The sequence below is a fragment of the Zonotrichia albicollis genome, chromosome 9, assembly GCF_047830755.1.
Source record: "Zonotrichia albicollis isolate bZonAlb1 chromosome 9, bZonAlb1.hap1, whole genome shotgun sequence".
Lineage (NCBI taxonomy): Eukaryota > Metazoa > Chordata > Aves > Passeriformes > Passerellidae > Zonotrichia > Zonotrichia albicollis.
Genome location: NC_133827.1, coordinates 27694219 through 27715446, shown reverse-complemented (window position 1 = coordinate 27715446; position 21228 = coordinate 27694219). Strand labels below are relative to the sequence as shown.

Genomic DNA, 21228 nt, shown 5'->3' with positions numbered 1-21228 from the left:
CATCTCAAGATTTCTTGCATCATCCTATAAAGTCTATCTCTTGCTGACTGAAACATGCCAAGTGTGATGACATTGCTTATAAATATTCAATTATATTCAGTATAAATCATGGTAGGGGTTTTGCTGTCCCTGCTAGCAGTGTAAGATCTTGACCCTGATGTTCTGCCATTTGATTGGTTTTACTGAATAACTCTTTCCTTTGCTACAGCATTGTACAGGTCCCTGGAGTGCCTCCACTCCTTCATTTGGTTTGACAAGCCAGTAAAATTAAGACCTGCCATGCTTTTCAGAGAGCAAAGCAGCTGAGGATTTCAGCAGAGAAGATGCAGAGGAATGGGACATGGCTGCTGAGGTACTTGGTATGTGACCCCAGGTGTGCCAGCTCCCTCTCTGAGCAGTGGCACCCCCCTGCCCTCACCCAAGCAGGAGGACTCGGGGTGGTGGTAAGGGTTATGCAGGCTTGTGTCCAGGAAAGTGTCCATACAGTTCCACTTCAAACTGAATCTTTCTTGCCTGTGCTAAAATGAACTTGGGGCTTTTGTGCATATTAACAATAAGATTTTTCTCTGAGGATGGCAGAGGTTTTGGATAGACAAAAGGGCCTGTGTGGGAATGAGATTATTTATGACCAATATAAACTAACAACAGATAAGTCATGTATGGACATGCTCTGCACATATCAAAGCACATTGTGTCTTTTATTGCATTACTTTTATGACATAACGAACACAACAATAAGAAATTTGTATTTCATAAGCCTCTCATAAATTAAGCAATTTTAATACATGCTCTCTATTACTAAGATTATGTATGCATTGACACTTTGCAAGTTGGTTAAGGTTATGTTTTTCCACACATCTAAGTTCTCTGTTAACATATTAAACTGCTAGAAGAAATCAACTTTACATGGCCACTTCCATGCAATCAAAAGGGTATGTGTCTGTTACATTAGGAGATTGTGAAAGAAAAAAGTAACCTGCATCCATTTTCTTTTTGAAGTTTTGCTTAATCTTGCAGTGAGGCAGGCCCTGCTTGTATTGATACTGTAAAAGCACAAAGGATACCTAGATGCCTTTTTTTCTTAAGGCTTCTTAATTTTTGAATGTTTGTAGAGATTTTAGCCTTTTATACCAGTTACACATGTTGAATCCTATTGAGGTAGCTTTCATTAGAAGTTCTAAGTAATTATTATTATTATGCTGTTAGTTTTGATAAATTAGCTTGAAGGAAAGTACTCTTCGTCAGAATATGAAGTACTCGGTACCTTTCTGACATACATCTATTGGCTGTATGCCAAGAGATAGTCAAAGAGAACAAAAATTCAAAGAGATTGTGATTTTGTAATGTGTTGTTCCTTAGGGAGGGGATGTAAAGCGCTTGTTCCTTGGCTTTCTCTTTCATGTGTCTTGACGTCCTCGTGATCTGCACCTTTGTCCCAGTGACCTCTGCGACTGCCCATGTGAGGTGAGAAGCCTCTTCTTACTGTGGCTTTCACTGTCAGTAGTATTCCTGGTTTAAAGATCCAGTAATGCCAGACATATCTCACAGAATACTGTTCATACTGCAGCTTTTTTCTAAGAGGGGCCTAACCAGAAGTGCAAGGGGGAAATACTTTCAATGTGTTTTTTTTTTTTTTGCTTTTTCTGCTCTAATTAAATGAGTTTAAACTAATTGACTAGTTCTTCTGATTACATTTGAGTTAAAACGAAACTCTACTAGTACTGGTTTGGGGTTGAGCATTTTGAATTTTATTGGTTTACTGTTAATATTTCTGGTTGTTTCTGTTTGAAAATTACCCACCTAAAATTTTAAAAATTATTTTTAATAAGAATAATTTTTAATAATTTAAAAATTACCCATCAAGGGCAATATGGGAACATTTCTGTCACTAACAGTAGTACTTTCAGCAGTAGTTTTAGATGCTGTTCCCTCTATAAAGCAAACTGATGGCATCAGTGAATTGCTGCAGCTCATGACTTTGTGTAATTATGCGTAATTTGTTCATGGATACTCAGTGCCTTCAGTGACGAATCCCAGGGGAAAACATATCTCGTTTAGGGTAAGGAGAAGTTGGGATCAGGCACTGATCACGGGGGTCAACATCGCACCGTGGGCATCTCTGCCCGCGGCGCTCGGGGCTGAATGTGGCAAAGCCCGTAACACTTGGTGTTTACTAAAAGCCCTTTTTTGCGTGCATGTGACAGATTTTTGTAGAGACTGCACAGACTAAACGCGAGGCTCCGGTTTCGTGTTCTTGCTGTGTCTGTGGGATCCCGGGGCCGGGGCCGGCCCGCCCTGGCCGGTGAGGGCGCGGCGGGCGGGGCCGCACCGCCCGCGCTGCTCCCAGGCCGCGGCCTGCCCGGCCGCCCCCGGCGGCGCCACCTGCCCGCGCGGCGGCCACGCTGCCTGCCCGCGCCCATAGGCCGCACAGCGCCCGCCCCCGGCCGCCTGTGGCGGGCGCGGCCGCTCGGCCGCCCTCACTCCGCGCCGGGCCGCGCCGGGCGATGCCGTGCGGGCAGCCCGACAGCGGGGCCGCCGCCGCGCGGTACGTGCTGGGGGTGGACGTGGGCAGCACGGTGGTGAAGTGCCACGTCTACGACCGGTCGGCCGCCGTCAGGGGTTCCAGCCACAGGAAGGTGAGTGCGGGCGGGTTGCGGGGCGCGCCCCGGTCCGGAGCGGGGCCGAGCGGCGGAGCAGCCGGGGGCAGCACCTGTCTCGGGATCCGGGCGGGGCTGAGCGTGCTCGCTGTGCCCTGAGCGCTTCCGACCCGGGGGGGTGCCCGTCGGGGCTCGGCGTTCGCAGGCTCTCAGCCAGCTCGGCTGTTCCCGGTGCGCGGGCATCCCCTGGGGCAGGGCGGACAGGAGCGGCTCCGCCTCCCGAGGGGTGAAAGGAAACTCACAAACCCCGACCCCCGCGGGACCGCCGTAGCTCTCACCCCGTTACTTCGGCGCTCACCCCCTCGCACCCTTCCCGGTTACCTTACCTTCGGTTGCTCATCGACTAATCTGTCTGAACAAAACCACTGTTGTTAGTAAGGCATAGCTGAGATTTGCATAGGATTTACGTTTTCACGCGTCCCATCATGTAACAGCGCTATGTGAAGAAGTGTCAACTTTAGAACGTAAATTTTAGGCTTCTTTTGGTTAGTAGTGCTTGTGATTTTAGGATCAGGGCGATCTCCAGAATTAACTTTTTTTACTGTTACCTATTGCAATGAAGATCTCGCAGCGAGGAGAAGTGTAAGAAGTCTGATGGATTTCAGAGATGGAAGGGGGTGCTCTCGGTGGAGCTGACCCTCCCTGGTGCTGGAAGCTGGTCTGACAGGTGATCCCTGCTCTGCTGTGCTGCCACTGAGAAGCTCAGAGGCACCGATGTCAGAATTAAGCAATGCAGCAGAAACGGCTTTCTGAGACACCTGCTTTCCTTTTTGCAGCTCTGGAAGGGGTTTTACAGCTTCCTTTTTTCCAAGAGGTTGGGACTTCCTTATTTCAAGGGGTTTGAGCTTCTTTATTGCCCCGGAACAGAGGAGGTCTTCTGGAGATCACACACCCATGTTCAACAATGTTTTAAAAGTACACTGTTGTTTCTACTCTTACAGGAGATTCACGAAATGAAGAACAAAACAAAACAACCCAAAGCCAAATGTGTTTGCTGATGTCTAAGGATCATAATAAAGCTATTTGTGTTTCCCAAACAGGTAGAATCACTTTATCCTCGTCCTGGATGGGTTGAATTAGATCCTGAAGTGCTATGGAGTCAATTTATTGGTGTAATAAAAGAGGCTGTACAAGGTAAGGGCTTAAATTTGAGAAATTATTTATTTATAAAAATTAGTAAATTTAGTTACTTGGATAATAAAACTATTTTTAGCTGGTACTGAAAATCATCACTGGGCACAGGACTATAACATGCTTTAAGGCCTATTCAATCATTACGTAAATTAGGGTTCTTCAATTACCTTTTTCCTTTCATTGGGGCCAGATTAGAATTGAAGTAGAAGCAATGTGAATACTTGATTTATGCATCAGTGCCAGCACTTTGTGGCTCCAGCTTTTTGTATATGCATCCTTCCCCAGTGTGTCTGTTCCTCCAGATGCCTCTGTGCAGGAACAGAGAGCTGGCTTGTTCCCCTTCCAGTGCCCCATTGTTCTACCACCACTTTGTATGAGTGAGAATGAATGCAGGATGCTGCAGAGCGGGGCTCACTCGATTGCAACCTGATATTCCTCCTTTTCCCATTCAAACTTTAAGTGATTCTTACTGTCCTATCCTGTATCACTGTTCTTTTCTATTTGTACTTTAGCCTACAATTTCCTAGTGCTCCACACACTAAATACATACAACTCCTTTTTCTGACAAACCTCTGATGGGTTTTCCCCCCTGCTTTTCTGGATGCTGCTCTAACCTAGCTCTTGCTCTCTACAACTCTCACAGCTTTTGTGTTAATCTACCTCCAGTGTTCTGCCATCCATCCTGGATCACCTGTGCCATGTTGATGCTGTGAACCTGTCAACTGGACAGGTTGCTTTCCCACAGTGCCCCAGCCTCCTTGGCCTGTGTGTGCACATTGCACTCTTTCATTCAAGTCATTCAGTTCCTCCTGTTCAGCCCTTCTTGCTTGGTCTCCAGTGTTGCTCTGCCTTCAGACTTGGCTCATGGCAAAACTGCTTGTCCCTTCCTTTGGAAGGCTGCCTAAGGAACAGGGAAAGTAAATATCACCAGGTGTAAACTGAAGCTGATTATTTTGGGCTCTTGGTTTGTTCTGTCAGCAGCCACAACTATTTGGCCACAAGAACAGCAATGCCACCTCAACCCCCAAAGACCTTCCTGTCTTCCTTCATTTCCATTCTGTAGGAAAAGTCGGGAAGCAAGACTTTTCAGCTAGTTTTAAAAAGGGAAGATTTCCTTGTGGCCAAGCTGCACCCATTGTTGGCAAGTCATTTTTAAGTGGGTGTGTAAGTAAGCATAACTCACAGTGCTGTCAAAAGAAACAGTGCCACCCTTTTTTTACAGAGGTGTCCTAGAGCAGGGCAGCTTCCTGAGTGGAATCACTGTCGGGTTGTTTACGCCAGCAGAGCTTCAGCAGTGTTTGTGCTGACGCAAGCAAGGGTGTGGTAGCAGGGGCAGGAATGAGTGTCTGGAAGCAGAAGGAGCACAGTGACACTTGGGTTTGCAGAGCTTGTGGAGCTAAATGTGATTCCATGCACGTGTGGATGAGCTGCTGCTGTTCAGTACCACCTGAAGGTGGAAACATCTGGCTGCATGGTCTCAACTCCGTCTCTTCCTGTGGCACTCCATCCAAAAGGCAGCTTAACTGAAAAATATCCATGCTTGTCTTTGGGTTTGTTTTTGTCTGTAATGGAAGTTAGCTCCACTTACGTGGGTGTCTGGAGTATGATAGCTGACACAGGGAAAGTGGTGGGACCGTGCAGATTGTGGAGATGGGAAGGAGTAACACATGCCAGCAGTCCTTAGTGAGCTGTGAAAGTGCTTGAAAGCTCTGCCTTTGCCTGACAAAGAAATAGTGCTGTTCTCAGGCCACCCACTCCCAGGTCCCCCTCCTGTACCCTCCTGCTACCAGCAGCACTTGTGCAGGCAGGTGGAGCAGGTTGCCTTGCGAAAGCACTGGTTAATTCCCATCTGATTGAGGAACTGATAGCACTGCTGGCAGGAATGCAGGGAGCCAGTGTAAGGGCAGGTGCAGAAGCACAGGTAGAGTTGGGCAGCACAGATGTGCCCTTTCTCTGTGAAACCCCTTCTGTAATTGTCACTGGCAGTGTGCTGGGTGTAGAGTCTGCAGTACATGCTCACACAAATGAGCAACTTTGCACGTGAAAATTAACATGAGAACACAAATGAGCAGGACCTACTTAACCTGGGATTTGTTCAAGGAGCTGGATTGAGAGCCCTTCAGAGTAACAGTGCTTAGGACAGGGTGGGTAGTCTGTCATTTAAGTGGAAATTTTTTAATGTGTATTTTCTTGATGTAATTTTGCTTCTGTAAGTATGGCTGGAGGTAATTAGCAAGCTGACCAGAGTTGCTTTGAAAATAGCTATGGACATATTCAGTTATTTACACTTATATTAGAAAAAATGTTCTGTAACAGTTATTTGAAGGTAAGGTTTACAGCAAAATTGGCGTGTACATTTTTGTACTTCTGACTTTAAAGTATACTTTGTTGCATTCAGTGGTACCTGATTGAGCAAGTTCTTTCTTAGGAATTTTTTAAACGTTGCTTAAGAAATATTTAAAGTGATACATGTCATCAGAGTGATGCAAAAAGTTATGATGTATTCATATTTATCTATTTGCTGCCTGCAGGATCAATCTAGTTTTGTTTCTTTATAGAAATTCTTTCCCTAAGTCTGTAAAGGTACTGTAATTGGGGCTTTTGTTCACATTCATCCATGTGAAATACACATTTTAATGGATTATGTGGACATGTGTCATCTGCCTGCCTGTCTCTGGGATTGTTCATATAAAGTATCAGCAGGCCTTTCAGAGGGTGGAAAGGGTCTGTGTGCCACAACTGCTTTTGCAAAATACGTAGGTTTGTTTATCTGCTTTGGAATCAATTGTCTGACTCAGAGCTCTCTAACGTTTCACTGCCTTTAACACTTAGTTGAACTATTTGTAGCGATTTATATTCTCTTCTCATAAACTTTTTTCTCATAAATTACTTTCTTAAGTATTCCATAGGTTTTATAGTTATACTGAAGAAGTAATATTTTTCTTTTCTTTTTCTTAATAAATTCTTTTTTTGTGATTGTAATTTATTTTTGGTTTTTAGCTGCAGGACTTCACATGAGGCAAATTGCTGGTCTTGGCATCTCCACCCAGAGAGGAACTTTCATCACATGGCACAAGTATTTATGTTGTGTATTCTTTAAAATGAATTTGTATTCGTTTGTATTCATAGACCGGATGGCAGCAGGCTGTAGATGTGTTGAACTCAAAAGTAAAACTTGTCAAGTCACTCATGTTCTCTTGTGCTCGCACAGCCACACCTTAGAGCTGTTCAGAACAGATCGTGACTGTGTGGCCTTTTTGTTCTTTATGCATTGGAAGAGGTGAATGCATATGTTTTTTTAATTCTGGTGAGAAGTCTGACACTCCAAATGTCTGTGTGCTAATTTAATAATTCCTCAAATCCACCAGGAGGATATGCAGTTATTATAGGAACTAACCTAGTTTATTGTCCTGATTGGAAATGGTGCATAATATTGAATGTTTTGGGCAATTTGTATTCTCTGGCTTTAATCGTTCAAATACTGTTTTTCAGGAGGACAGGGAAACCTTTTCATAATTTCATAAGTTGGCAAGACTTAAGAAGTGCTGAACTTGTGAATTCCTGGAATAACTCCCTTCTGCTGAAGGTAAAACTGCATTAATCTAGATACTGCTTGGATATATTACATCTGTTTAACTCTTATGACAAGTAAGGGCACTATATGGAATACTGCAAGTGTCCTGTTCACATGGTGATGTGATGTGCTGTAGCCATCATTTAACTGAGCAATGAACATTTCACTGAGTAATACTGGCATGGAAGATAGTTCCAAGAAATAAAGTGCAGTACTGGTAGCCTAAAGTAATTATTATGGAAAAAGATACCTGTAGGTCTAAGGCTCATTTTGTTACTTTTTAGTCCATTATATTAAAACGTGGCATGTTGACACCACTACTGCATGGATTGTGGATGTAGTTAGGTCTGGATTGGAAGTGGTTTGGAATTTTGGTTTCTTGGCTTGTTTTTTTCATGTACCCTTTGCTCTGATTATCTATAGGTGATACATTTTATGCTGTTTGTGGCTTGTGCTTCATACCTTTAGAAGAGAAAGATTTGCGCCGAGTCCAAAACCAGAAGTTAGTTTTTCTCTTAAATGGAAACTAACCAGCACAGTCACAATAAGAAATTAAATTCTTGGGTTTGCCAGTTACTTCTTTTGTGAAAACTTGATTAATGATTAAATTTTGGTAAGTCTATTAAGTCATAATTGAGCCTGTCAGCTGTAAGAGAACTTGCCCTGGAATAATAGTGTGTAATGCTGCCATCCACATCATGCATGGTGCTCACAGAGGTGCCCAGTGTTGGCAGGGCAGAGCCGTGGCTGTCAGTGCTCCAGCAGAAGGTGCTCAGGCAGCCTTGCTTAGAGCAGCTGCTCTTTCCTGTGCTGTGTGTTGCAGGAAGGCTGTCTGTTGATATGAACATCCTTATATAATCCTGCTCAGGGATCCTCTAAAGGAGTTTTAGCTTTCTGAATGTAATGTCAGTAGCTTTCATCTGTGTTGTCATCCTTTAAAGGTAATTGATCAGTAACCTTTAAAGGGCAAGATTAAAAATTAAGCAACTGTTTTCTTTTGAAACAGGTAATCCATGTTATTTTTACAGTGCTTCATTTCTTGACTGGGAATGATCGATTTTTGGCACCCAGTTTTCTTACTTTTTCAACACATCAAGCTTCTATGAAATTGTCATGGGTCTTTAAAAACATACATGAGGTAAGCTGGAAAGCGAAAAGCAATAGGTTTCTTAAGTCATAATGATGGCTTGTGACTTGGAGGTGTTCAGGGCCAGGCTGGATGGGCTTTGAGTGACCTGGTTTAGTGGAACATGTCCCTGCTCATGGCTGTGGAGTTGGAGCTCTTTAAGGTCCCTTCCAGTCCAGGCCATTCCATGACTCTGTGACTATTGGCTGTAATTGCTTCAGTTTTGTCTTGCTTGTTCTTCTCAGAAGAAGCAGAAAGGATTTTTTCTTTGTTAATGTTCAAAGCCTGTCCAACTAAATAGTAACTTACATTTGTACAGATTCTCCCTGTCGCTCTGGAAATGCGTAGTAGTAAAAAGCTTTCTTCATACATAAGAAACATAATAAAATCATCTTATTTCACTTGATACATTTATACAGTTAGTGATTGTACTTTGTTTTAAAGCTGTTTGCCCTCTGGTTTTGCATGATGATTTTACTTATTTTCAGTGAGACCTCTTCCCTTTCCACTCTGCATTACTCCAGAGTGTTTTGCAGTTTCACAAATAACACCATACTGCACAATTCATTTTGCATTTTGGTGAATTGGAAAATGCATGTGGAATAAGTTGTGCTGGATTAACCTAGTGCACTAATGAGCCCTGATCTATGTGTTGCTATATTCATTGCTCTAATACTCACCATGCAGGACCTTGTTTTCTTTAACTACCACTCTTTCACCACTGTTACAATTGTAACTGTAAGTTTCTTTTCATAAGGCTATGATGCTCCTTCAGTAGAAGATCAATTGCTTTTATTTCCTTAGAAACAGCTGTAAAAAAGTGTTCTTATTTTCTGTTAGGAGCATGAACTTGTAGGATAATTTTAGTTAAATAGCCAACTCAGCCTTTTTAGAAGAAGAGTTTACAATCAGAGACTTATTTTCTGAGGACATTCTGATTTATCATGAAGATAATAATAAAAGAAATCAATAAATATTCCTCTCTTATTATACCCAGTTGTAATTTTTGTTCATATATTTTTTCCCAGGCTGAAGAAGCTGCCAGAAAAAACAACTGCTGCTTTGGAACAGTTGACACGTGGTTACTGTATAGATTGACTAAAGGTGAACATTACAGTTCCTCTTAAATATCAGTAAAACACACTGGAATCTAAGAAATTATGTTCATTACTTGCCATTTATATATCCTAGAATTCAGATACTTTTTTGCAATTTGTGCTTTTGTATAGTCAATAAAAATTGTAATGTATTTCCTGTTACAAAAAGAACTTCTGAATAAATTATTCTTTGGGCCTGTTGGAAGGGAAATATTTATTCAGTGTAATCAACCTTCTAAGAGTATAAAATTTAAAGAGGACTAACAGAGCTAATTGGTGCTGATTGAAGAAAAGTACCTGTGAAAGCAGAAGAACAAAGAATTGTTAAAAATGTGGAAGAATTACAAGTTTCAATTCTGAGTACGAATGCCTGAGGAGTCACATTATGACTGTGATGCAGTTGGTGTGGTGCTGGTGGCTGTTCTAGACAGGTTCATGAGAGGAAACAAGGTAATGAATGTGTGCCCAGTGTAGTGAGCAGCTGGTAAAATCTCTGTGCTCATTGTATCACTATGATTTTGCTCATTCACACTTGATTTATATTTCATGGGAGTCAAATATCTCATTGACTCCCATGAAATATCTTAAATATTTGGATGTCTAAAAATCTTTCTTTGTTCTCTGTTTTCATGCTAGGTTCTGTGTATGCTACAGATTACTCAAATGCCAGTTCCACAGGCATTTTTGAGCCCTTTACGGTATGTGCTGTCCCAAAGAATGTCTCTGCTATTTATTGTGCTTCTCAGATGCTTCCTAATGTTTTTACTTTTTCCATTTCATTTCAGAAATGTTGGAATCCCACTTTGTGTAATCTACTTTCTATTCCAGTGTCTATTTATCCACCAGTGAGAGACACAAGGTAACTGTGAAGACATAATTAAAAGAATATTATAACTGTTAAATTAATTGCTAAATTAATTGTGATTAATTATTATATACTAAATATTCTACACAGGCCAAATAATACACACGTACACAAAAAATATTTTTACATGTAGTTATACCTTATACATATATGAAGTCCAAAACTTTTTTACTATGTTTCTTAAAGTAATAGTTTTAATGCTTTGCTTAAAATAAGTCAGTAGCATTACCTTTTATGTGTGACTCAGACCCAAGCTGTATGTACCTAGATTTCATTTTTACAAAAAGGTCATTTTAATGTAATTTGTTTTAAGCTTCAACTTCGGATCAACTGACTCTGAAATATTTGGGGTACCTATTCCAATAATGGCAGTGGTAAGTGAAAATATTTTCTTACATCTGTGTGTTTATATTCTGTTTATTTGGCTTTGATTTAGTACTTGCTTCTTTCATTAATATTCTCTATTGATTCTGTGATTTAGCTACAATAGAATTGATGGTTGAATTTTTCTCCAAAAACCCAGTCTGCAACCTTAGGGAGAAGGAGGAGAAAGGAACAAAAAGGGATTTCTGGAGGTTGAGGTCCACTCAGGTTGTGTGGCCAAATGATTAAATTCTGAATGTAGGACTCTAAGCTCTGGTAATGTGTGTGTCTGGCTTAAAATCAGTTGTTCTGTACAAAGTTATGCAGGAGTCCATTCTGGCTTGATTTCACTGAGACCAAACTACTGTAAGAGTATTTGCTAATAGATCCACTTGTGGTGCCTTCTATGCCTTTTTTATTTTTTGCTAAAAATTAATGGCAAATAACATGTTCTTTCCTCAGTAGTTAGAATTTGGATAAGAAAACCTAAAGTGATGATTTGGAGCAAAATCTGCTTGAATTGAGCTAAATGAAAAAAATGTCCCCTAGCTAACATAAATTTGTCTTGTTTTAAAGGACTGTGCACTAAATCTAGCTGTAAATTTACTGTTTCACCAATGCAAAAACATAAGTAAAAATATTTAATAACCATAATCATGGTTGAAAAATGGAGCATGGAATAATTTGGTACAGGAGGGGTATCAAGGAGAAAAGAAGGCAAGACCTCAATACTTCAACTTTCTATTTGGAGAAAAAGGAATTCAGGCCAAGCCACTCTGTTCTGCTTCTGGGGATTGCAACTGCCTCGTTTATCCTTCTTAAATATTAAACCACAAAATGCTTCTTTTGTTTCCATAATGTTTTTCAGTGTTGCAAGGAGTCCTTCAGATACTTCACACTGTGAAACTTGGTGTAATTTGATGCCAGTGATAAAACTGACTGTTATAATGGCCTGCAAATGCTTAAGAAATTGTAAATGAGTCCTCTCTGAGTGCTCAGTTCCTGAGTGGTCACTTGTATTCAGAACTCCAGAGTGTTTGCAGAGATATTTTCAAACCCAGCATTTTAGGTTGGTGGTGGGTAGCTAACTTGTCCCTCTGTTTTTGTTGGATTGACAGGTAGCTGATCAGCAGTCAGCCATGTTTGGAGAATGCTGCTTTCACCCAGGAGATGTTAAACTGACAATGGGAACAGGTGGCTTCTGGAATGTCAATACTGGAGAGCATCTCTTTGCAGCACGGGGAAGTAAGACTGAAGTTTTGGTTTCAGGGGATTTTATTCTTTCTGCTGTTCCTTGATAGCTGCTACTGCTGAGGATACACAAAAGAATAGCACAGAGCTGTGCTTTTCCTTAGGTCTAGAAGCGTTCAAAAACAGCTTGGGAGTTCCTTCAGAAGAGAAGACTGTGGAAAGATTGAATTAGCAATGTAAATTTTGGTTATCCTAAAGTAAGCTTCTCAGGAAGAGAACTTAATTAGCATCATTATTAATTATATCTGCTACCTGCATCCCTCCTGGCTTTTTTTCCTTCACCTGTTCTTTATAGCAGTATTGTACAGGATAGGAGAAAAAAGGGATTGGTACTCTGGCTTCTCACATCACAATGTTGCAGTGAGTCATTCGAAGTTCCTCCCCTTGAGCCCTTAAGCATTGAAGCACATGCAATGAGCTAATGCAGGATCAGAAGTTATAAGTTTTCTTTTAAAATGGGCTCCTCAGTGTGTTTCTAATGTTTAAAACTTTGTCATTCTGAACATCTGTGGTCTGTCAAGTAATTTGTCAGAGATAGCTATTTGTCAGGAGAGCAAACACTGAAGATGACCCTGAAGTAAATTTGCCTACACAGTCTCTCTCTGTCTGTCATATTTTTAAAGAGTTACTAATTTCAGGATGTCTACTGCTTAAAATGGAGTGAGGCTGGGGAGGAGGACAGCAGCGTGATAAAGAGAATTTCACCAGCTCGAGTCTTGAAGGACCTTGGCAAATACATGAGATGTGTCAGAACTGAATAGCATAGGCATTGAATTCCCTATGAATACAAATGCTTTTAATGCTAATTAATTATGTCATTATTATGATATTTGTACTTAGGAAATAATACATATGTAGTCTGTTAAAATGTAATAGCAAAAAACTTGCTGTAAAGCTTTTTGATTTAGCTATTGTATTCTGATAGGAGTTAACATCTAAGGCCGTGCTGTGAAACTTTTACTGCTTTAGGCTGTTACTTTTGTTAAAATTATTTTTCCTAAGTTCTCTGGCTGTTGTGGGGTATGGTTAGTGGGACAAGTTAAGCGCCTGCCTTTCTCAGTGCCCTGGGCATGAAATGTAATGTGTTCAATCTTTAAAGCTGACATATGTATTTAAGACTGCAAGATGAATCCCTGCAGCATCCTTGTGCAAGCTATTCATTAGCTGCTGTTCTAGTTCCTGGTCTATATTAGCTCCTACATATAACAGTTTAAAAAAAAAAGAAAAATAAAGTAGTTCCTTCAAGAGCAGCCTGTCTCACAATTCAGTGATGGAATCATATTGTATAGGTTTAGAGCTACCTCTGGTAGTCTGAGGGTTCTTAATACCTCTGGTCATGCCAAGTGTCATGGGGATCCCTTCCCTAGAGGTAGGGTTATGTTACCCTGCTAGAGACTCTGGTAGAGCATCTTTAGGGAGGCCACATGATGGATGGATGTCTCTGTCCCTAATTAGCTGCTTTTCTTTAGGATCTTCAGCTCAATTAATTTTTTGGGCTTTTTTCTTTGTGGCTTTACTTTTAGTAGGAAGTAAAGATTTCAAAGGACACCTGCACCAGGATGATCTGCAGTTTTATATATACATATATATATATATACATATATATACATACATACATACACATTCCCCTTTCAAGAGACAAAAACAGACTTTAATCAGTGCTGCTAATTGTTTTATATTGTGAGCACCTGAGTGCCCCAGTACTAACAAAAGTTCCTGCAATTGCACTGGGACTCCCACACAACTCATTTGGACACAGGCAAGCAAGCTGGAGATGATTCTGTGAGGAACACAAATATCAGCAAAGTCACTTTGAGAGAGCAGAGAGAGCCCCTAGATCCTTGTGGTGCTTTTCTGGTCCTTGTAAAGGTACAATGGGACTTGTTTACCTTTGTTGCATTTTCCATGATCTCTGAGTCCTCAGCAGGTCTCCATTAAGTAAGTGCCCTTACTTTACTCCAACAGTCACTGGGCCTGATCAGTGAGGTTGTTGCAGTGACCACTGACTACTGGGGTTCTTATCTAGTGACCTGAAAAGCCAATTCTCTAGCTGAAGTGCAGGTGAAACTTGTTTTTTGTTTTCTGTTTGAGGAAGCATTGCATATTAAACAGGGAATTTAAAAGTACATCACTTTCATGCTCTTCTGTGAATAAGATCTGCACTCCAAGTTTGTGTTACTTTTTTTGTGTGTATATATCTGTTTCAGTTTTGTGTTTCCCATCTGAGAGACAAGCCCTCACGCTTTATCTTTTGGGGGAGAACACTCTTCCTTTTTAGAAACCCTTGGGGAAAGTTGGATGGACTTAAATAGAAAAACACTGATAAATTTTTAGATATGCACAATTTCTTATATATAAAATAAAAGGCACAGATAGATCTTCAGTTTCAAGGTGTTTTTTGGCAATTTGATAGCAATTTTTTAAGTTAACTTTGGTCTAACAACCTGTTACTCTGTTCTCTTGTTATCCCATCACTAAAGTTTTAAACAGTATATTTAACCTCTACCAGTGACTTCTTTAGTTTGAATTCTACAAAGAAATAGACATTTTCTAGGTGGGTTTATTGTGAGGAATGTTTGTATATGTTTATCTAGAAACATTTATTTTAACTGAATGTTTTGTTTCCTGGAAAATAATGAAGGTCTTTATCCACTGATCGGTTGGAAGATTGGGGAAGAAGTTGTTTATTTAACTGAAGGCTCCATATCAGACGTTGGCACTGCCATAAAATGGGCTCTGGATATAGGTAACTTCTGTCATTTTATAGAGGGTAAAATATATAACTGCTTAAGCTGTTTTATGGGTTCATAGTTGTGTTACTGGATTTGATTTATTATTCATAAGAGAAGGAAGTAATCTTCATGCTTTGGACAGCAGAAATGCACAGTCTTTTGAGTAGGCACTCTGCTGAGGGTGTTTGCTGCAGGGAGTTGGGTTTGCACAATCATCTTCAGTCTCTACCTCAGACCATCCTACCTAACTAGCCTTTTCTTTTCCTGAAACATTTTACTCCTCACTTGCTTTTGAGAGGGCTTGAGCTGTACATCTCATAGCTAATAACAGGTTTGATTTATATGAAAATAACATGAAGAGCTTTGCAAGTAACTGTTGCTTCATGTGGAAGTAATGTGCCTTTTGGCTGTTACTATTTTGTAATGAAAGGTTTTGCATTCCAGTGTAATGACAGACTATGAAAATACCAGCTCTGTAGTAGGTGATGCTCAAATCTACTGATTGTTCATGGAACAACTGTTTTCAGTATTCTAATTTGAACTTCAAAATTTACTTGATGTACTTAGAAACTTAGGATATTTTTTACTAGGATGAGAAAAAAGTGATTAATGTCTCAAACTTTGGACTGTCTGGGAAGGGTTTTCCTCATCACAAGATTCCACTTTTCTTGAAGCTTTAGATGCATGTGTACATCTGTGTGCTCTGGTCTGTGCCCCTAAGGGTTAAGTGTGACTCAGATTGGTCCTCACATCTTCATCCAACGTTTGACTAAGCCTAGAGAGTAAAGCCACTAGGCTTTGGAGGAGGTGACTCAGTTCAGTACACAGTTCTGTGCTGCAGACTCCAGTGTCAGTGCTACAAATATATAAGCTTGCTACTTTAGATTCCAAATTAAAATGGGTAATTATCCATATGGAACTTATCTGTACTTAAAATGGATGTTATTGGTATATGCAGAAGTAGAAAGGATTTTTAGCTAGTCAGTAGAACAATGATCATGACCTACACGTGCTACCGTAGGAAAAAAAAGGGGGGGAAGTTTGAGATGGGATAAATGAAAGGCAGGCTGCTTTAAACTCTGTAACAAGTAAGGCCTTTATTTTCTGAAAATATTGTTGCAGAGAAGCAGAATTCAGAAACTTTTATCAGCTTTAGAGAATGGAAAAACTTTAGCTCTACAGAAGGAATTGGGCCAAAACACAAGGTAAGCTAATGGCCTCAATAGGCTGGTGAGGCCCAGCATGGATGAAGATGACACAATAGTGGTAAAAGTTTGGAAATAGTAATTTCTGCAGCAAGGCCAACTTAGTTTAGTGGACTTCTTTTAGTAGAATCCTGTAAGTTCTAAGAATTTTTAAGAAGTAGTAGTTTGTGGAATTTCAGCATGAAGTCATTCTTAGTTAATTTTTGATTTTTGGTCCTGGCATAGAGGTACTATGTGTATTATTCAATAATAGCAAAGACATCAAGAAGAAAAAAATGTGATTTAGATTTATTAGTCTGAACACAGTAGAATCCATAGTTTTCCCACAAATTCATAAAGGTTACAAAGGTAAATTGAAAGTCCTGATAAATTATCAAGATGGGCTTTTCAAAGGTAAATTGAGCTAGATTAAACTATTTTACCTTTAATTGGAAAATTCATGTTTTTTAGACAAGAAAAAGCAGTATCTCTCATGTACAGAAGACCTCTAATTTTATGTAAAGTCATGTTATGTGGCCACATAAGGACATAATTTCTTAAAACTGGAAGAGGGGTGTCAGTACAAGAGTTTCATGTGGGTGAAGAACAAGCTAAAAAGAAATGTCTGTAGAGTTATGAAAGGAGTCATCTGGCTGGACAGAGAATAAAAGCAGTGTTTATCCAAGAGGCATTATTGTGATAAGAGGTGATGTATTACCTTATGTGTCACTTGTAAAGATACTAAGAGTGCTGATAAAATATGGGTATTAAGAACTTTCTCTGTAGTTGTTAGGTGGTTGGACTGACAGTAACAACATGGGGGAAAATATGTCCTATGAATCTAAGGACTTAGCACTCTTTGGTGCCATTATCATTCTTAATTCCCATTTATGTCTTGAAGATAGAAAGGCTACAGCACAGCAGATAGGAGAGAATCCTTTTGAGTTTAGTCTTCATCTGAATTTGGGATTCAATAATCTGAGTTTTGGATTATTGATGTGACTGGTGGACATGAAATAGAGAAGAGATTGTCTCCCTTAAAACATGTAGTTTGAAAATATTTAAAAGGACTAGTCTGACTCTAGATGTTTTTCTCTTAGTGAGACAAAATGAAGAAATTGAAGGAAATAATAACATCCTACCACCTGTGTATCTTTACAGAACTTTTCACCGATGTAGATGAAACAGCAGAAATGGCACAGAGTATTGCTGATTCTCAAGGTGTTTGTTTCATTCCAGGGTTGCAGGTAAAAGTATTATTAATAAAATCAAGATTATATTTTAATAACCCAATTAAAAATTATTTTTTATATTTTAAAGGTAGTAATTTACATCTTATCACTTACGTGGGAATGATCAAGCTCAGTATAAGAGATTTCTCTCTTAGAAGTCTTAGTAACTGTTTGGCTTCAGTGGTATGAGCTCATCTCAGTGTGTTGCTGAAAGTTTGAGTTAACCAGGCTCAGCTTGATCATTCCCAGGACTAGTGGGTTTTATGAAGAACCTTAACATCTTTACCTTACCTTTGTCGAAGTTCTGTATGCTAATGGAACAGAGCAAAGAATTTTATTTATTCTCCCGATAGCCCAGCTTCCTTCAGTGTCACTGATAACAGGCTGTAGTATACATCAATAAAAAGTATTATTGTCCTTTCCAGTATTAGTTTTGAAAGTCAATTCATCTTTTTTTCAGGAGTTCAGGAGGGGATGTGTGTGAAATCTTGTTGGAGACCAGCAGTATCAGTAATATGAGTGTGCCCTGTCCTAGACAATTGGTGTACATTTTAAATGTATTTTAAAGGGAAATTGTGTGGATGAGTCTTTTCTAGTTTGTTTGATTTGGAAGTAGTCACTTAAATGTTTTGCTTTGAAAGAAGCAATTTAAACTGTTTGCTGAGTAAGCTGAAATAACACTACATGCCTCTTACATATTGTTTTCAATTTTCTTCTTCCACTATGCTGCCTATAATTGTCGTAAGTTATTTTTTTCCTTACTCTTTCGCTTCTTTCACAAAAGCCTACAAAAATTATTCACTGAATTCATGGTGACATCTTTTCTGCAGGTTTCTGGGGATGACCCATATTTATGTGCCTCTTTTATGGGGCTGAAACCTTCCACTAACAGGAACCACCTTGTTCGAGCTATATTGGAATCTATAGCTTTCAGGTATTGCTTGCTAAATAATCTGGCTTCTATTTTCTTATCTTTGCTTTTATTTAGATCAGCAGTGTTAAATGAATACATGGACTTTTGCAGTTTGTACAATACACTACTGTTACACTGGAAAGGAGTTTTAGCTGCTTCCTTTTTTTTTAACACTTTACAAATAAATTTTTGTATATTTGTTAGTTTAGAGTTTTTGTCATTAAGTAACCATATAGAGATTCTTAAATAATGTTGTTTTTTGCATGTTTTGAAAGAGTTTTCTGTTTTAAGTTTATCCTTCCTCACCTGACAGTGTTTTGTCAGAAACTGTAGTCCTCTCCAGCTGTGTTTAAAGTATCCTTGAAGCTGAAAGTTTTATATCAGCTTTTGTTTAAAGTTTGAAATTTTGGTGTCTTATAAAACAAAGTAATAGGCCTCTTAAAAGTTTTAAAAGATATGAATGGACAGCAGCTTCCAGATCTGTGAAGGCTAAAGATGTCACTGCTGATGCCACATCAGTACGTCACTGCTTTGCCATCCCCTGCATGGACTGAGCCTGGCTCACACTGTGCTGTGGCCACTTAGGGAGCACTGATGGATTCCTTCCATGGAGTCAACAGCTTTGCTTTTGATGCCTTAGAAGCATCACTTTGGGCTTAAAAATCTCCTGCAAAGAGCTCAGAAAAGAGTCTGGAGCAGGACAGCATTCTGAATTGCTGCAGCTGGTTTCTAATGGATTTTCCTTCTGCATTATAAGCCTGAACATTACATGAGATGCAGTAATTTCTGAACTAACATATGGGTGTCTTGAAAAGGATGTTAAGAATTTGTCTATTTGCATACAAATAGCTAGGAAAAAAGCAGAGATCCTTTGTGTTTGGATTTTCTCCCATTAAATGAAATGGTTTCTGGAAAAAGTCAGCTTGGAGCTTCAGATATTCCCCTTAGAGAATAACTGGATAAACTCCAATTAGCACTGTTGGCCTACTTTCCTCACTCTAAGCCACTTGTTACACATCAACAGTTGCATCTCTAGAAACCTCTCGGTAACTTTCAGTGGGGAAAATGAACCTTCTACAGTGACTTGCTGTAGAATGGGCCGTGATTTAGCCATACTTTGCCTTTGTAACAGTGACAAAGACCAAAATTCAGTTTCAGTGGGTTTGGGTTTTTAATTTATGCATTCTAGAAATTTTCAGCTATTGCAGCAATTCTAATAGAACTGAGGCCTTTCTTGCCTTGCATTTATTTTCTGGCTATGTAGACATTGAAAACACCTTATGGGATATATAATGTTTAATTCAACTAAATATTTTTTAAAGGAACAAACTGCTTTATGATATCATTGTGAGGAAGGTGCACATTCCTCTTCGAACTATTCGGTGAGTTCCCCAGAACTTTTAAATTCAATATGTGAGAGTTTGATTTGAAACAGGTTTGAACTTTATTATGCATTTTCTCTTACTGTAAAAATTCTGCTATTTAGAAGTAGATGATTTCCAATTCAAATGTTAATGTAACTTAAGCAGCAGTAGAGTGTACCCACAGCTATTGGCATTGGTGATTGTTAGTGGGGGAGTAATGAATTGCTCTAATTATTAAAACAGAAATTAAAAAGAAAGCATATCCATGTTTTCAGGTAGCACTACAGTGCATATAGCAATGCCTACCACAAAGGTCATTCTACCCTTTGTCATCATTCTTTCATACTGACATTTTCTGTGCTGGGTTTTTTACAGACAATTTTTGAAGACATTGTTTAAAACTAGTTCTATTTGTAGGGAAAGAGAGAGATTAGTTTTAAACATCAGTTTTGCTTTAATCTTTGAAGAACTATATCAAATTTAGTGAGGCAACTGTAATCCCTAGAAAATGCTTGCACATTTAGCTGAATTAAACATTGCTGGAAGACCACATTTCACATTTTGGTAGGGACCTTCTCTGAGCACACCAGTTTCTCTGAGCTCCAGCCCTCTGAGGCTCAGAAAGCTCTGCAACAAAATTCCTTCCTCGGGCAGCCAGGGGTCAGCATGGCGCTGCAGTCAGGAGCAGAGGGGAGCGTTCCCATCCCTCCTGCGCCTCTGCAAGGAAGGCATGTCACAATCAGGCTCTCAGAGGGAAAAAAGCAAGAATACAGAAGTGGGAGGAGAAAAAAGTTTCTGCTTTCCATTGCATATTGGAGAGAGAAGGCAAAGGTGAAAAAACAGCCAGGATTAGGGGTTTAATGAAAAGATGAAAAGTACCAGAACTTTGATTACTTAGGAGGCTTTTTAACATAGAAAATTGCATCAAAAAATTGAAAAGTCACATTAAAAGTGCAAACTCTTAAAAAACTCTTAAAATATGGAAATTACGGAAATACAACTAGGGAGCATTAGAATTCTGATTCCATTTACCTTGCAATATAAACCTTAAATTGTATGATCATGTTATTTTTTATTCATGGATATAAAATTGCAGTTTTATATAGTGTCTGTATTACTTAACTAAAAGCAGTAGCAATTTAGCTTGTGGATTAAATATTAAAACATAATGAGACGCACTCTTTATGTGTGTGGGGTTCTCAGTAGGGTTGCAAACTGCTCTGCCATCCTTATGTCCACACATCTTTTGCATCTATCAATTACCTTTGTTTTTTTGTTGTTGCTTTTATCCCATAAATTCATTAATTTCTTTTTTGGCTGTTTTTCTGTATTCCTTGTTCCTTCCTGATTTCTGGGCATTGTTTTGATTAGTTCTCAACAGGTTTCTGTTACTTCTCTTTGCTTGTCTCAACACCATCAAGGAAAGCTCAGAGAAGGAGCCCTCAGTCTTAATCCACATGTCCTATAACTAAAGAGTTTTATTACCTAGCACTTTCTATAGCAATAAACACTAGAGGTCTTCTCTGCACCACATTTGATAGAACAGCAGCTCCATACATGGCTGGTACTGGAGTACAGGAGCATAATGAATCTATCTAGGATATTTCAAAGATGGCATTTTGTTAGAGTTATTTCATTTCCAAGAGTAATTACTTCAAAATCTCAGATGATTAAAGACCAGCACTGATAAGTTCTTGTTTTCCCCATTAAATTGGTCTCAAAGCAGGAAAATAGAC

The 21228-nt window shown here is 39.4% G+C and overlaps 1 protein-coding gene across 2 annotated transcripts in view; it reads left to right on the top strand.

Annotated features, from left to right (window-relative positions):
- Positions 1-21228, top strand: part of GK5 (glycerol kinase 5) — a 30464-nt gene that overhangs the window by 4856 nt on the left and 4380 nt on the right. Inside the window, exons 2-15 of one of the 2 annotated variants that reach the window (XM_074547124.1) lie at positions 209-1464; positions 3698-3791; positions 6792-6867; positions 7284-7377; positions 8372-8503; positions 9520-9595; positions 10225-10286; positions 10374-10447; positions 10767-10827; positions 11935-12061; positions 14709-14813; positions 17145-17230; positions 18046-18149; positions 19451-19510. In XM_074547124.1, coding sequence (XP_074403225.1) covers positions 6806-6867; positions 7284-7377; positions 8372-8503; positions 9520-9595; positions 10225-10286; positions 10374-10447; positions 10767-10827; positions 11935-12061; positions 14709-14813; positions 17145-17230; positions 18046-18149; positions 19451-19510 — 1043 coding nt within the window. In that variant the 5' untranslated portion in view covers positions 209-1464; positions 3698-3791; positions 6792-6805. Of the gene's footprint in view, positions 1-208; positions 1465-2361; positions 2637-3697; positions 3792-6791; positions 6868-7283; positions 7378-8371; positions 8504-9519; positions 9596-10224; positions 10287-10373; positions 10448-10766; positions 10828-11934; positions 12062-14708; positions 14814-17144; positions 17231-18045; positions 18150-19450; positions 19511-21228 lie in introns of those variants that run through there. The other variant, XM_074547123.1, reaches the window with a different exon arrangement.